Source organism: Budorcas taxicolor, chromosome 2, assembly GCF_023091745.1.
Source record: "Budorcas taxicolor isolate Tak-1 chromosome 2, Takin1.1, whole genome shotgun sequence".
Taxonomy (NCBI): Eukaryota; Metazoa; Chordata; class Mammalia; order Artiodactyla; family Bovidae; genus Budorcas; species Budorcas taxicolor.
Genome location: NC_068911.1, coordinates 162,115,776 through 162,133,568, shown reverse-complemented (window position 1 = coordinate 162,133,568; position 17,793 = coordinate 162,115,776). Strand labels below are relative to the sequence as shown.

The following is a 17,793-nucleotide window of genomic DNA, read 5'->3' as shown; positions in this document are numbered from 1 at the left end:
TTTAATATAATCCTTTTAAAGCTCTGGAACAGAAAGCAATGCTACAGTGACTGATCCTTGACCAGTGTTCCTCATTGGAGGGGACAATTGGCATTTGAGTGATAAAACTGTTATTCTAGAATCATCTCAGGTAGTGCAGAGCTTCAGCATCTCTGCCACAGAATGCCAGTGTGACCCTCAGATCATTATAGACAATCCCTGAACACATCACAAACATGGTTTATTCTTTTAGACTGAAATCTTATTAAACTTGCTTGCAATATTGGAGCAATGAACAATACTGAAGATATAATTTGCTTATAGGTTTAATATTAAATCAATTAGATAAGAACAAATTAAAAGCATGGGAAGATGTGTGTGTTATCAGACAATATGGTTCTTAAAAAGAAATTGTTGCTATTAATATAGTTTAGAATATTTAATTAAATTTTTAAGTGGGACCAGATATTCATTAAGGAAGGCGTTAAAAGTGATCTTTGTGAAAATCACTTTTAGTTAGGAATGTATAATGAAGTCTTTATAGGTGAAATAAAATTTTCTTTAAGATACCCATAGGGATGATATGGAAATATGAGGAGACTGCTGCTGCTAAGTTGCTTCAGTCGTGTCCGACTCTGTGCAACCCCAGAGATGGCAGCCTACCAGGCTCTTCTGTCTCTGGGATTCTCCAGGCAAGAACACTGGAGTGGGTTGCCATTTCCTTCTCCAAGGCATGAGAGTGAAAAGTGAAAGTGAAGTTGCTCAGTCGTGTCCGACTCTTCGCGATCCCATGGACTGCAGCCCACCAGGCTCCTCCATCCATGGGATTTTCCAAGCAAGAGTACTGGAGTGGGGTGCCATTGAGGAGACTAGATGAAGTTAAATGGACAGAATGTTAATCTGAATTTAGACCTATTATTTGAAAATGTATTAACATAAATTTGTTAGAGTAAGATATTATCTTCTTCTGGAATGGCTTTTTGTCCTGGTGTTTAGATTTTTAGATTACATAATTATCTTATTTTTCCCATACCCATGAATTAGCTAGAGTCCCCTAGACTATTCAGTTATCAATGTGGACCATTTTAAAAGTCTTTATTGAACTTGTTACAATGTTGCTCCTGTTTTTCTGTTTCTTTTATTTGGCCAAGAGGCATGTAAGATCTTAGCTTCCCAACCAGGGATCAAACCAGAAACTCCTGCATTAGAAGACAAGTCTTAATCACTGGACCACCAAGGAAGTCCTCCCTAGACTGTTTTAAAAAACACATAAAGAAGAGGAGAATTGCAAACAAGGCCTCCACATTCACAGTCTGTAATTTAGACTAGATTGGCAGGTCAGTGAAGCTCAGGCAAATCATCTCTCTCCTAACCTCATTGATTTATTTTTGCAAATATCAAGTATGGTGCTAATGACACTCCTTCAAAACTAATAATTCAGAAAGATAAGTTTTTATATACTTTATGTACATCCTGGAAAGATCAAAGTGTTATAGTATGATTATAATTTAGTAGGAACTATCTGTGCATAAATATTTCTGATAGGAATCTCTCCAAAGTATTAATAATTATGTCACTCAAATAACATGACTGAGGGTAACCTTTTTCTCTTTCTATTTTAAATCTTGCATTTTCCAAATTTTCTTTCATAATCATTTTCTACTTTAAGCTAAAAAACATAATTGCATGTTATTTCTTAAACTTGCCTTTCGGGAGGGCTTTGTTTTCAAAGTTAACAAAATATTTGGAATTTATTTAAGGCTTCTTGGCTGCATGGGTATTCCAGTAGCTTCAGGTCCTTATTTTCTCATCACACATATGTGGTTATGTTATTATCTGACAAAATTACGATTGCTTTACAGGAAAAATTTACTGAGTTGGGTTTGTGCTTCAAATTAGAATTAAGATGAATATAGAAATGTGATTAATATTGTGTGTCTCGACCTCCTTAGCTTTAAAATGAAGGGCAAAGGGGTGAACGCTGAGGGTCTTCTAAAAGTAAAATATTACAAATTAAAAAAAATTTAATACCTATCTAGCAATTTTCCTAATGGTGTTTTTAAAAATAGGTAGTGAGATGACCATGGGAAAGTGACTGTCATCTCAGTGGTCAAGCAAGAGGGGGTGGGAAGGAGAGGGTGAGATGTATGGAGAAAGTAGCGTGGAAACATACACACTACCATATGTGAAATAGATAGCCAATGGGAATTTGTGGTGTGACTCTGGGAACTTGCACCAGGGCTCTGTAACAACCTAGAGGGGTGGGACTGGGGAGGGAGGTGGGAGGGAGGTTCAAGAAGGAGGGTACATATGTATACCTATGGTTGATTCATGTTGATGTATGGCAGAAACCAACACAACATTGTAAAGCAGTTATCTTCCAATTAAAAATCTAAAAATAAAAGTTTTAAAAAGTCATAAAAAAAGACATTATAGAGACTGTTTTTCCGTAGGTCAGAAGAAAGGGACGGGGTGTTCAGTCTCAGCTTCTGAAGGTTCTAATATTTCAAAATAAAATGCAGAGCTAATGGTGAAAAAAAAAATCTCTTTGCAAAAAAGAATTTTGCAAGGCAAATGACTTTTGAACTATGATTCTGAGAGGTGGAGGCATAGAGAATGGACATTGGACATGAGGGGGATGGGAAGGGTGGGATGAATTGGGAGGTTAGGACTGACATACACACACCCCCATGTGTAAAATAGTGAGATAGAGGAAACGTGCTGTATAGCTCAGGGAGCTCAGCTCAGTGAGGACCTAGATGGGAGGGATGGGAGAGGTGGGAGGGAGGTCCAAGAAGGAGGGATATGTGTATATTATATATATAGCTGATTCACATTGTTGTACAGCAGAAACTAACACAACAATGGAAAGCAAATATTCTTAAATAAAAAATAGACTACTCTGTTTCTTGTTACAAAACCAAAGTGCCTGGGAGACTAGTGAAGGTTGCTGCCTTGGTTGGATAGGTACCAGTTAACTCCATCGACTTGCGGGATGGTTCGTGGTTTTGGGGACAGAGTGTTTTATACCTGTCTCTCTTGTTTCCTCAGGTTATACTGGAGAGCTCTGCCAATCCAAGATTGACTACTGTATCCTAGAGCCATGCAGAAATGGAGCAACATGCGTTTCTAATCTCAGTGGATTCACCTGCCAATGTCTGGAAGGTCAGTATCAGTATCATTACAGGAATAACTTTCATTTTCCATTTTAAATCCTACATTAATTTGACGACCTTTATACTTCAATTTTCTGAAAACCTCTACTCAAGAGAACTTCCTACTTTGTCCCATTTATAAAACAAAATATAAGATGGCTCCTTTTTTTAAAGCTCTGTGCTAAAATAGCTTGGAAATTATGTCTGAATATTAGATATAATCTCAAATTTTCTGCAGTTTTCATTTACACATTGAAAATGAACAACTTATACAAAATGGAATTTCTGTATAATGACAAATTTCACTTGATAAGATTTCTTTTAAATTATGTGTTAGGTTTTTGATACCAATTTACATTAAAGTTTTTTCACCATAAAGTTCACCTGTTTTTGTCTTTAAATCCACATTATGACATCTTGGACACATATAGTCTCCTGGAAGGTCACATATTTAAGGCAATTTTTATTAAAAAATAGTCATACTGTTTCAATTTCACCTGAAGAAGCAGACAGATGGTCCTAGTTATGGAGCTGGTGTAAAGGAACAATTTTGCACTTGGAGGAAGTTTTGTTTCCATTTCTGCTTGGAGAGATGTTATGGAAGGAATTACCCTAAACCTTTAATATGATAAGAATAACATGATATTAAAGGTGTTTCCCCCCTAAAACCAGCATGTAAACTCCTTATGCACAGAAGGGACACTGACAATTACATAGAGTCAATTGACATCCTTTGCAGAGATTACATGTTGAATCCTCGTGAATAAGGAAACATCTCTGTACTCATTAACCTGAATTACCTCCTGGCTTACCTCCTGGCTTAGAGGCTGGACTGGGACAGTGGTACAGATGGATGTTGATAAAAGACCACTGACTCCCAGGTAGCTCCAGTGCCATGATGGGTGCTGCCTCGTATACTTTATGCTTTCATATTCTGAAGCCCAAACAGCCACTCAGGAAGTGGAGCCTTTTTCTGGCTTCTGCTCCCCTGGGCAGGGACAGGAGTGGGTGGCTGGGGTTCTCCTGGTTATCCCCCAGCTGTGCGTGCCTATGATAGACATGGTTACCATGACGATGGAGCTGCAGGTGCTGGATGGCCTCCACTCTTCACTCGAGTGCCTTAAGCAAATGGGAAAGCTGGACAGGAGGATGACGGAGTCAGCACCAGTGGTCACTCATGTACAGAGCGCTGGGCAGTTTCTCAAAGCTTTGCCACAGCCCAGGTTAGTGGGTTGCCACCTAACCCGGGTTGTAGGCTGGGCTTAGAGTCAAGGGAAGGTTTCAAGGTCAAAGGCTGATTGACTGCTGGCCAGTCACTAGTTTTCCTCCCCCACCCGATCGATCCTCCTTTTTCTGTCTTAAGTGGTTATGGGCCATGAGAACCCTGCTTCCCTCATAGGGCCATCCTGGGATTGAATGGGATTTTGCGGAAAGATATTTGAAAACTCCACAGTTCTTTATTATCATAGTTTTGCTGGAGAAGGTTCAGATTGGACCCCAGAGGCTCTGAGAGGTGGTGATTCGCACAAGGTCACACTGATAGTATAGAGAAGGAAATGGCAACCCACTCCAGTACTCTTGCCTGGAAAATGCCATGGAGGGGCCTGGTAGGCTACAGTCCATGGGGTCACAAAGAGTCAGACACGACTGAGCGACTTCACTTCAGTTCACACTGATAGTAAAGCCAGACCCTTGAGCAGCAGCCCAGGAATTCTGTGTTCACGTGTACTCCGTTTCTCTAGTTGATAAAGACTTGTTGAGCAAGTCCTGCATACCAGGCGCTGGACTTGGTGCTGGGCTGGAGGGTCAGAAAAGCTGAGATGGCCCCTCCTGTGATGCGGACACAAATAAGTCCCTAATCACAAGCCAGAATGTGTGCCTTTAAGATGCACGATGAGGATCTGCTTAGCCTTGGGGACCTAGAAGAGATGCCACATGTGGAGAGTGAGTGAGGAGGAGGAGCGCAAAGTTGAGGGCATCCCCACGAGCAAAAGGAAAAGGGAAGAATGTGGGTGACAAGGGCTGAGTCCTCAGGGCTTTAGGACTTTGTGGGCATGAGTGGGGCATGTCTTGTTCAACCCAGAGGGGAGAGAGCAGAGGCTTAGGTCTGAAGCCTGTCTGCCTCTTGCTAACCAGTTCTGTCCCTGGGCAAGTAAGAGTTCATACTTCTCTGTGTCTTGGAGAAAACTGTAAAATTGATACAGCAATAACCCTCACTTCTTAGGGTCCATGAGGATGAAATGAGAAGATGCTTAGACGAGGTGCTTATTAGCGCAGGGTGCCTGACTGAGTGCTCAGTAAGTATTAGGCATTGTATCACGACTGTTTTCCTAATAATGATTACTATTAAACCGTTGAAAAATGTTAACAGGAATTGGTAATTTTCCTTTTGTACCAGTATGGAGTGTGGGTTGGAGAGAGACAAGTATGGAAATAGAAGAGTTGTGGAAGTTTGGGAAATCCATGTTGCCTGTTAAGAAGGGAAGGTGGAATCCTAAAAGGAGAGGTGCTGGTGATTTGGGAGAACTTTTGAGGGAAAACAGAAGGGTCTGGGGATGGATGGATATGGAGGTGGAGGGAGAGTGACGGGGAAATTTGTGGCTTCTGTTGCTTTACTGTTGGTCATGCCATTCATGGAGAGAGAAAAAAAAAACATGGAAGGGAAGTGTTCTATTTTGGACATATTGAGTGTGAGAGATGGGAGCTGGGCAGGTGCTGTGAGTCTGGGAGTGAGCGGAGCCATCTGACCATGTCTCTACTCAGAGACCTTGGTCTATAGACTGTAATCTCAACCTGGATGTTGATAGGCTTGTCTAGGGACCTTCTCCTCTATCCATTAGCCCATCAGTTCCTCCACTCTGTCTTGATAAAGTGTAGAGAAGTGAACTGAAATGATTCAGATGAATTTCCCAGCAAGGTTTTCTGTGAAGACTTTCATCTACAGGTTTACCTTCACTAAAGACTGACCAGGGAAAGGGGCTTCAGTTATAAATCAGAAGGATTCATTGCCATGTTTTGAAGCCTCTCAGCAACTGGCATTTTAAAAGCAGCCCCTCCCATGGACCTGTCCCACGGTGGTTGTTGTAGGAATTATTTATAGAGCACTTTGCGCTTAAAAAACAGCCTGTGTCTGCAAGTTTTCTCCTATCAGTCACACTGTGAGAACAAGTTTGAAAGAGTTTCAAGTCCACATAATGTTCTGAAGTTTGGAGCCAGCACTTGACCCTTGACTCCCAGCTTTTTTTCTCCCCAGTGATTAGCATTTTGGCATGTTAGCTTTGTATATGTGCATTTATGTATCTAGTTTGTTGTTTTTGTAAAGTAATTTGAAAGTAAATTATAGGCATCATCACACTTTATCCCCAAATAAATGAGTTTGTGTTTTCTGAGAATAAGAACATTCTCTTTGATAGCTATGATACCATGCCAAAGAAGATTAGTAATTATTTTCTAGTATTATTTGCTATCTGCCCTGTTTTGACTTGCTTCTTTGGATATATGCATAGGTTCTGTCTGCCTCGCTTCCCTGTGATATTTTTTGTGGGTGGGAAGTATGTTTTATCCATCGTTCTTTCACCAACTCCCACTATCCTATCACAGAGCTTTTAGTTCCATATTTTATGCTAGTAGGAAGCTAGTAACTATTTGTTACATAAATTAATTATAAAAGTCAGCAAGTTGCTTCTATGTCCTAACTATTGAATTGGGAAATAAGGATATTTTTATATATATATATATATATATATATATATATATATATATATATACTGTTAGGTATAAAGTGGATAACTAGTAAGAACATACTGTATAGCACAGGGAAAAAAAAGAAGGTACTATCTGTTTGTAGGACATATATTCAGTTAACCTTAAAAATGCATTCCATTATACATTAGATAGAAATACTGTTTGATTCCACTTATGCAAAGTACCCAGAACTGTCAAGTTCAGAGAGTCAGAAAGTACTTTGGTAGATGCAGGGGCAGGCAGGGAATTTCAGAGTTTCCGTTTAGGAAGGTAAGCCATTTGGGAGATGGATGAGGATGAAAGTTGTACAATAACGTGAATGTACTCAGTGCCACTGAGCTGTACAGTTTTTTGTTCAGTCCCTAAGCTGTGTCCAGCTCTTTGCAACCCCCTGGACTGCATATGCCAGACTTCCTTGCCCTTCACTATCTCCTGGAGTTTGTTCAAACACATGTCCACTGATGGGTGATGATATCCAGCCATCTCATTCTCTGTCACCCCTTTCTCCTCCTGCCCTCAATCTTCCCCAGCATCAGAGTCCTTTCCAATGAGTTGGTTCTTCTCATCAGGTGGCCAAAGTACTGGAGCTTCAGCATCAATCCTTCCAATGAATATTCAGGGTTGATTTCCTTTAGGATTGACTGGTTTAATATCCTTGTGGTCCAAGGCACTCTCACGAGTCTTCTCCAACACCACAGTTCAAAAGCGTCAATTCTTCAGCCCTCAGCCTTCTTTATGGTACAGCTCCCACATCCATATATGACTACTGGAAAAACCATAGCTTCAACTCTATAGACCTTTGTTGGCAAAGTAATGTCTCTGCTTTTTAATATGCTCTCTAGGTTTGTCATAGCTTTTCTTCCTAGGAATAAGCGGCTTTTAATTTCATGCCTGAAGTTACCATCCACAGTGATTTTGGAGCCCCAAGAAAATGAAGTTTGTCCCTGTTTCCATTTTTCCTCCATTTGTCATGAAGTAATGGAATCAGACGCCATGATCTTAGTTTTTTGATTGTTGAGTTTTAAGCCAGCTTTTTCACTCTCCTCTTTCACCTTCATCAAGAGGCTCTTTAGTTCCTCTTTGCTTTCTGCCATTAGAGTGGTATCATCGGTGTATCTGGGGTTGTTAATTCTGCTGGCAATCTTGATTCCAGCTTGTGATTTGTTCAGCCTGGCATTTCACATGATGTACTTTGCATATAGGTCATATATGTAGGGTGACAATTATACAGCCTTGATGTACTCCTTTTCCAGTTTTTAACCAGTCCATTGTTCCATGTTCGGTTCTAACTGTACAGTTAAATATGGTTAACATGGCATGTTTTATATTACGTGATTTTTACCACAGTAAAAAAAAGCATTAAAAAAGTCAACATTTAGCTATCACTCACTACATTTAAGGAGAAGGCAATGACAACCCACTCCAGTACTCTTGCCTGGAAAATCCCATGGATGGAGGAGCCAAGTGGGCTGCAGTCCAAGGGGTTGCGAAGAGTCAGACACAACTGAGCGACTTCACTTCCAATTTTCACTTTCATGCACTGGAGAAGGAAATGGCAGCCCACTCCAGTGTTCTTGCCTGGAGAATCCCAGGGACGGTGGAGCCTGGTGGGCTGCCGTCTATGGGGTCGCACAGAGTTGGACACGACTGAAGCGACTTAGCAGCACTACATTCAATAATTTATTTGATCCTCACAATAGTCGTATGAAGGAAATACTATCGATATTTCCATTGAACAGATTGAGAAGCTGAAACACAAGAGGGTGAATAACTTGCCTGAGATCACACAACTAGAAATTTAAACCCAGGCAACTTGGCACTAGCATTCTTAAACCTTGGCCTATATCATCTCTGAATATATTCTTTAAAGTGAATTTTATTTTATTTAAAAATATGGTCTTTAAAATAAACAAAATATGGTTTATTTTAAAATATGGCCTTTGTTTGACCAAGTCATGAGTCAAATAAATTCAAAGTTAGTTAGGTTTTCAAACTTCTAAAAGTTCCTGCTAAAAATTCTTAAGCATGGAGAAAAAAAAACTAGAATTCCCACCCCCACCCCCAACGCTTTTTTTGTTAAGTACAGTGAAGTCCTTTTATGACAATCCTGCCCCATCCAGAAGGCTGTTAAACCTGGCTCTCGCTCTGGATAGTGCTTTCAACACTGTTCCATCACATCCTTGCTCTTCTCTGTCGTTTTCATCTCCATCCTATTTCCTTCAAGGATCCTTTTCCATCTGATCTGGACTGAGTCCTTAGAGGTTGAACTACTTCCTGGGTACTCATTACTTTGACTTTTGTCTTCTTTTTAACCTCTCTCCAGAAGTTCAAGGTTGTGGAGGCCTGAGAGACAGCTTGTGCTGTAATTATCCCATGAGCTCACCTTCCAGAAGGTATCTGCTCTTCTCCTATTCTTATATTTTTATGCTTCCTTCAACGAGCCCTGCCTTTTCTTTGAATTTCAACTTAATATTCATCAGGTCCCTATTTGAAAAGTGCAGTTTCAGATTCTGGTTCAAGTAGGGGTGATAAGAAAGAAAAGTAAGCTTATCATGAGTGCTTCCTTATGTTTCAGTTCAGTTCAGTTCAATTCAGTTGCTCATTTGTATCCAACTCTTTGCGACCCCACGGACTGCAGCACACCAGGCTTTCCTGTCCATCACCAACTCCCGAAGCTTGCTCAAACTCATGTCCATCAAGTCGGTGATGCCATCCAACCATCTCATTCTCTGTCGTTCCCTTCTTCTCCTGCCTTCAGTCTTTCCCAGCATCAGGGTCTTTTCCAATGAGTCTGTTCTTCCCATCAGGTGGCCAAAGGATTGGAGCTTCAACTTCAACATCAGTCCTTCCGATGAATATTCAGGGCTAATTTCCTTTAGAACTGACTGGTTTGACTTATTGAGCGATAACAAAGAGAAGTAATTGGGAGTTGATTTTATTGCCTCTGAATATACTCTTCATATCGGTTTTGTCTTTATGTTTGGTTTACAACTTTGAGGCCCTTAACTTTTGAAATAAATGCATCTTAAATCTGAGGAGGTTTAATTATAGATACTTATCATCACTGCTTATTGGTGTTTAAATATGTATGTTTAAATATGTGAGCATATTTAAATACACAAATAAGTACAATCTGTATATTACTGCCTAGCCATCATCTTTGCTTCTGCATCTCCTTTAAAATTTTTTCCCTCGGAAATTTGAAGTAGAATAAAGAATAAAAAGAAATGGGTAGTGATGAGAACATTCAGTAGTGAAGCACATTTGTCAGTCCTGCCTGTGTGACCGTTCGCATCTTGCTGGCATGCCTCCTAGAACCTGAGGACCTTCCTGGCATCCACCTTTTAGAGAAGACAGATGCTAATCAGAGATGACGTGAGAATATGGGGCTTCATGACTACTTTGAGGAAATATTTCATCCAATGTATTTAAAAGACATTACTATAAAGGTATTTCCTGGTGTGATGCCCTTGGCTAGGATTAAGACAAGTAGAACTTGTATGAACTGCTCTTGCACTACGATTATGAAGGCCAGTACTTCCACCAAGAAGAGGACTTACATGTCAGTCCTCTCAATTTTAGGATGCAAGGTTAGATCCACTATCAGACATGCAGATCTTTTTTTTTTAGACCTGCAGATCTTAAAACATTAAAAAAATTTTATCCAAGTATAACTGATTTATAATGTTGTATTGTTTTCTGTGGTACAGCAAAGTGAATCAGTTATACATGTATATGAAAGTGAAAGTTGCTCAGTCATGTCCAACTCTTTGTGACCCCATGGACTATACAGCCCACTAGGTTTCTTTGTCCATGGAATTCTCCAGGCAAGAATACTGGAGTGGGTTGCCATGCCCTTCTCCAGGGATCTTCTCAACCCAGGGATCGAACCCAGGTCTCCTGCTTTGCAGGCAGATTCTCTACTGTTTAAACTACTTGGGAATCCCAGTACATGTATATGCTATGTGCTAATTTGCTTCACTGGTGTCTGACTCTTTGCGGCCCCATGGACTATAGCCCACCAGGCTCCTCTGTCCATGGGATTTCACAGGCAAGAATACTGGAGTGGGTTGCCATGCCCTCCTCCAGGCGATCTTCCCGACCCAGGGGGTCGAACCCATGTCTCTTACATCTCCTGCATTGCAGGGGGATTCTTTACTGCTGAGCCACCAGGGAAGCCCCTATATGTATATATACACACATTGTTTTTATATTCCTTTCCATTATGATTTATCATAGGATATGAAATATAATTTCCTGTACTGTGCAGTAGAATCTTGTTGATGATCCATTTTATATATAGTAGCTTGTATCTGCTAATCCCAAACTCCCAATCTGCCCCTTCCCTAGCCTCCCTTCCCCTTGACAACCACACGTCTGTTCTCTATGTCTCTGAGTCTGTTTTTGTTTCATAGGTAAGTTCATTTGTATCATATTTTATTTAAAACATTATTTGTTTATTGATCTGGCTGCACCACATCTTAGTTGCAGTGAGCAGCATCTAGTTTCCTGACGAGGCATTGAACCAGGCCCCCTGCATTGGGCGCATGGAGATTCTGCATGTAAGTGATATCATATGGTATTTGTTTTTCCCTTTCTGACTTCACTTAGTGTGATAATCTCTAGGTCCATCCAGGTTGCTGCAAATGGCATTGGTTCATTCTTTTTTATGGCTGAGCAGAATTCCGTAGTATATATGCACTGCATCTTCTTTTTCCGTTCGTGTATCGATGCACATTTAGGTTACTTCCATGTCTTAGCTGTTGTAAGTAGTACTTCAGTGAACATAGAGGTGCCTATATCTTTTTGAATTATAGTTTTGTCTGGATAGATGCCCAGGAGTGGGATTGCTGGTTGTTATTGTTTTAGTTGTGAAGTCCTAGCCAACTCTTTAACCCCATGGACTGTAGCCCGCCAGGTCCCTCTGTCCATGGGATTCTCCAGGCAAGAACACTGTTCGTGGGTTGCCATTTCCTCCTCCAGGGGATCTTTGTGACCCAGGGATCAAACCAGAGTCTACTGCCTTGCCGGTGGGTTCTGTGCCACTGAGCCACCAGGGGAAGCTCACTTGTTTTCTTACTCTATCCCTGAAACCGGGTTTATTGTAGACTTACACAAGTCTTTTGAGACCTACAGTTCTGTCAAAACTTGTCAAAAATTCATTGTAGTTTTAATTTGCATTCAAATGTGAGATGTTGAGCATCTTTTCATGTGGCCGTCTGTACAGACATGCAGATCGTGTATCACGGAAGCTCCATTGCCAAGTGTGGACAGCCGGTGCCTTTGGTGGCGTGGAAATCAGGGGACCTGAATCTGGTCCTGATGAGGAATGGGAAAGTGGCGTAGTTATGAATGTGGGTTTTTCAGGTCACACTGCTTGGGTTTGAAGTCTGGACCCACTTCTTTTATAGATTTTTGGGCTCATTTTCCTCATTTAGGAAAGGAGAATGATACTTGTAAATCCTTTACTAGTTGAAGAGTAGAAAAAGCCCCAAAGCCCTCAGCACTGTGCTTGGCTAAGTACTGAATGAATGTCTGATGATGGTGGGGGTGGTGGGAATGTAGTCATATCACCTTGGGAAAGTCATGTCATTTTTATCTTTTCCAGCCATGCTTCCTTGTTGTAAAAGGCTCACTATTACCTTTAAGGGTCCCTACTCCTAAGTCTTTGATTCGAATATATCAGTTTAAGAACCCCTTGCTCAGCCAATAAATCCATTTTTTTGTTTCAAGTGATGTTTAAAGAGAGAAGTTTCATAACCTCTAAGCGACTCTAAGGAAAGCTTGAGTCTAAAACCCATTGTCAGCCCAAAGGCCCCTGTAGGTTAAACCCCACTGCAACACCCTCCAAGGGTTTATCCAAACTATTTTTGTTTTTCTACATTTTATAGCTTTGAGGAATCTAGCCATATAAATCCTTTTGTCCAACTCAAATATCAGGGTAATGCCTTTCATCTTAAACTGATTTATAGGCAATAGCCACACATGTCATAAAATTTATCTCCAAGATAATGTATATTGTTCAGACCCTGGGCCTATTACCCCATCAGGATTTAGAACTTATATGTTAATAGTCCTGGGATTTGGTTGTTTTCCCCAGGATCCTGGTATGTATGCTTTGGTGAAAGTACTCTCTTAGGATCGTATGAAACTGCATGTATTTATTTAAGAAACATGCAACATGTGCTCATAAAAGCCCAAATGAAATACTGCTCTTATTCTTTTAAAATCTGGCATTCTCCCTAAATCACCACTTCTTTGGGGAATTGTAGCAGCTGAGATCCTTGGAGTTCCAAGTGGTGTATGGTTTCATCTTTGGGAAACAAAGCAGGGTATTAAGACTTATTAAGTGTGAGTAAAAATGTTATTTCTATGTTTGATGCATGCTAATTAATTTTTGATTTAGGGTTATATATTTCTTTTTTTATTCTCTTTCTTTTTCCCACATGACACAGTTTCTCTGAGATTGTCTCAAAACACTGCAAAGCCTGTTGCTTGCTTGCTTCTCCCAGCTGCACTCACTTTAGTGAGTGCCGGAGCCTGTCCCTCACTTTTATTTCTATTAATACTTCCCCTTTGGGAACCATGTGATACTCGGTTTAGTGTAGCAGATGGGGGTCCAGTGACAGTGCGATGAGTGAATGAAGAGATAAACAATGATAACCTGGTGCTTTTCTTTTGGAAAAGAGGAAGGATATACCTAGAGAACAAGTGAAGTCACTCAGTCGTGTCCGACTCTTTGCGACCCTGTGGACTGTAGCCCACCAGGCTCCTCTGTCCATGGGATTCTCCAGGCAAGAATAGTGGAGTGGGTTGCCATTTCACCACTAATTGTGATTTCTCAAGGTGTGTGTCTAGTCAAGCACATGAAGATTAGTTACCATTATTGCAGGTAAACACCTTGAACTTCAGCCTTTTCTCTCTTGTGGTTCCATTGTAATCATGTGGCATCAGCAGTAACAGTAACACTCGTGATGGTATCTGCCACTTGTGGAGTGCCTACTGTGTGTTAAAGCACTGTGTTTGACACTTGAAGTTGTTCTTCGACGAAACGTAGCAGCGGGGGCCAAGCAGCCTTGCTGCTTGAATCTTAATCTGTTTGATCACTTTAGCACTTACTGACTTGGGGCAAGTAAACTGAAATTCCCTATGCCTCCCTGTGAATAGTTTCATCAGTACCATTTTTCTAGATTTCACTTATATACATGAGTATATGATTCTTGTTTTTCTCTTTCTGACTCAGTGGGACAGCCTCTAGGTTCATTCACGTCACTGCAAATGACATATATACACTGCCATGTGTAAAACAGGTGGCTAGTGGGAAGCTGCTGTATAGCACAGGGGCTCAGCTTGGTGCACTGTGATGACCTTGTGTGATGGGATGGTAAGGGTGGGAGGTGGGAGGGAGGCTCAAGAGGGAAAGGATTATATGTGTATATATAGCTGATTCCCATTTTCGGCAGAAACTAACAGAACATTGTAAAGCAATTATACTCCAATAAAAACATTTCCCTGTGCCTCATTTTTTGCATCTCTAGAGTAAGGGTGGTAAGGTGAGGTGAGGTGAAGTCGCTCAGTTGTGTCCGACTCTTTGCGACCCCATGGACTGTAACCTACTAGGCTTTTCCATCCATGGGATTCTCCAGGCAAGAATACTGGAGTGGATTGCCATTTCCTTCTCCAGGGGATCTTCCCGACCCAGGGATCGAACCCGGGTCTCCTGCATTGGAGGCAGAAGCTTTAACCTCTGAGCCACCAGGGAAGATACAAGTAAGGGTGGTGGTATTAATGATATCTACCCAGTGAGTTGTTATGGGCTTCCCTTGTGGCTCAGCTGGTAAAGAATCCACCTGCAATGCAGGAGACCTAGGTTCGATCCCTGGGTTGGGAAGATCCCCTGGAGAAGGAAAAGGCTACCCACTCCAGTACTCTGGCCTAGAGAATTCCATGAACTGTATAGTCCATGGGGGTCGCAAAGAGTTGGATGCAACTGAGCGACTTTCACTTCACAGTGAGTTGTTATGAGAACTAAATTAGTACGTAGCGCATGTGAAAGTGCCAGTCGCTCAATTGTGTCTGACTTTTTGTGACCCCGTGGATTGTAGACCTCCAGGCTCCTCTATCCATGGGATTCTCCAGGCCAGAACACTGGTGTGGGTAACCATTCCCTTCTCCAGGGGATCTTCCTGACCCAGGGATCGAACCCAGGTCTTCTGCATCGCAGGTGGATTCTTTATCGTCTGAGCCACTAGGGAAGCCCTATCCAGTGCATAGGAAGTGCCTAGTATAAAGTAAGTGATTAATATAAAGGGCGCTATTTATTCCCCACAACTGCTGTACAAGGTGGATTCTGAGGCTGTAGGTCTTGGTGGGTCCAGGGTTCAAGCCCAGCCTTGTCTGGTTCTGGAGTCCGTGTTCTCTCTGCTGCACCAAGCTCCTTCTCTGGTCAAGTTCTAGCTTGTGTGGCAGCTGCTTGGGTGCAGCTCTGCTCTTTCTCCTGGGACTCCCAACTTCCTCAAGGCAGTGGTGCTGCACTTTTTTATATCTCTGGAGTACCTGTGAGCCATGTTGAATTCACGAATGAATAAACAGCTGGCAACAGTGGCAACAGTATCATTTTATGTGGAAAGAAACTGTAGCCAAGATGGATTAACCAGTGTTCACTAATGTAACCAGGCGACTCTTACTGGTTAGATCCATTGCAAGCTCAGTGATAGCAGCGGTGAGGCAGGGAATTGAATCTCAACCTTTGGCTTTCAGTGCCCCATTTGTGTATGGTTTAGGGGTCACCGAGAGACGTGGACAGAGTTCAGATACAGAACTTGGGAACCCTTTTCTCTAACTGTCTTCTTTCCCAGAACCCTTTTCACTCCTCATGGGGTGCCTGTCCTGGACTCCTTCCCCTTGTTCCTTTGAAATTAATTAATTAGCAAATTAATTAAATTAGCTTCATGGGGTCTCCTTTGCTGCACATGGGCTTTCTCTAGTTGTGGTGATCGGGGGCTATTCTTGATTATGGTGCATGGCCTTCTCATCACGGTGGCTTTGGGCCCTAGAATGTGTAGGCTTTGGGAGTTGTGGCTCCAGGGCTCCAGAGCACAGGCTCAGTCGTTTTGGCTCACGGGGTTGGTTAGTTTCTCCGTGGCATGCAGGGTCTTCCACGACCAGGGATTGGACCTGTGTCCCCTGCAGTGGTAGCTGGATGCTTAACCACTAGACCATCAGGGAAGTCCTGAGGCTAGTGTCTTGGCTTCTCTGGGCCATAGGTCCAGTTAAGGATGCCTGCAGGGTGGGGCTTCCTAAACCTGAACCTCAGCCCATGCTGTCCATATTTTGGCTCTTCTCCACAACCTGCCTGCTTTTGTTCACTTTCAGAGTCATGAAGTAGTGCTAGGGTGTTTTGGCCTGGAATTCAGTTATTTGTGGACCAATCTGTTTGTTCTTGGGTTTGGGCTCAGATGGTAAAGAATCTGCCTCCAATGCAGGAGACCTGGGTTCTGTCCCTCAGTGGGAAAGATCCCCTGCAGAAGGGAATGGCAACCCACTTCAGTATTCTTGCCTGGAGAATTCCACAGAGGAGCCTGGCGGGCTATAGTCCATGGGATCACGAAGAGTCAGACATGACTGAGTGACTAACACTTTTCCTTGTTCAAAACTTACTTTCCCACATCAGAAGCAGAATGTCCATGCAGTTGTTCTTAAGAGCAACAAATATCCTTTCCAATAAAAAACAAATAACTTAAAAATAAATGGAATTTTCATTTTTTTCCTGCAGCAGATTTTATCTGCTTCCGCGTACCTCTCTCTAGACTGTAACCATTGGAGGAGGCTAGAGGGAAACTTTTGTCTCATTTGGATCAAATACCACGTGGTACAGTGTCGGGTCTGATTCTGAACTGTTCAGATCTAGGCTCTGACTCCTACCAGCATCTTACAGTGGAGCTCATAGGGAGACCCAGGTCTGAAACAAACTGAACAAATGAAGCTGGGGAAGTAATGCTTGTTCATGACCTGGTCAAATCCTGTCTTTGGTTCAATAAACCTTTCCTTGGCTGTTTTCCCAATCTGGTTCTCCTCTCATGTGACCTGATATCGTATTGAGAAAAGGCATCTGAAGACAGATGTTTAAGCTTCTACTTACATAATATGGGCTTCCCTTGTGGCTCAGCTGGTAAAGAATCCACCTGCAATGTGGGAGACCTGGGTTCGATCCCTGGGTTGGGAAGATCTTCTGGAGAAGGGAAAGGCTACCCACTCCATTATCCTGGCCTGGGGAATTCCATGGACTGTATATTCCATGGGGTCCCAAAGAGTCGGACATGACTGAGCGACTTTCACTTACATAATATAGCCCTCTTCTGTAGGCATTTTCCCACTGCTCTTCTTTTCAGTTGACCCAATTATATTTGGTTATAATTTCTATGAAGAATTTGCTGTTTTCGGAGGCCATCCTCATGTCCAGCTCCTAACTAGTCTACACTTAGCAACACTTCTGGTCACTGCGAGCCAGAGCCTTTCCCTGGGATGACCTGACTCACCACTCGCCACTGTCACTGCTTTCAACTCTGACTCTCTTTGCTGTGACAGCCCAGGACTTCATATAACATTTTATCTACTTTTTCTTCATTTTTCTTGATTATCAAAGAAATCTATGCTTAGATAAGCTCAAAGAAAAAAGCCCTACGATTCTATCCTCCAGAGAGATCATTTTAAATTCTGGGCACACATCTTTGAAATCTTCTTTTTATTATACATTTCAGAAAACTGAAATTGGATCTCACTGTACATTGTCTTTTGTAATGAGTTTCTAAAAGGGAACAGTGTGTGTTCCAAATATTCTTCTGTATTGTTAAATTGTTTCCCCAAAGGGTGGTTATTAATGGCTGTGTTTTATTCCATCATACGATTGTGGCAC

At 41.9% G+C, this 17,793-nt stretch overlaps 1 protein-coding gene across 1 annotated transcript in view; it reads left to right on the top strand.

The window, feature by feature from the left end:
• DNER (delta/notch like EGF repeat containing) overlaps positions 1–17,793 on the top strand; it is a 374,690-nt gene that overhangs the window by 245,954 nt on the left and 110,943 nt on the right. The window contains exon 7 of the mRNA XM_052662658.1: positions 3,031–3,144. Within this exon, the coding sequence (XP_052518618.1) occupies positions 3,031–3,144 (114 nt within the window). The remainder of the gene's footprint in view (positions 1–3,030; positions 3,145–17,793) is intronic.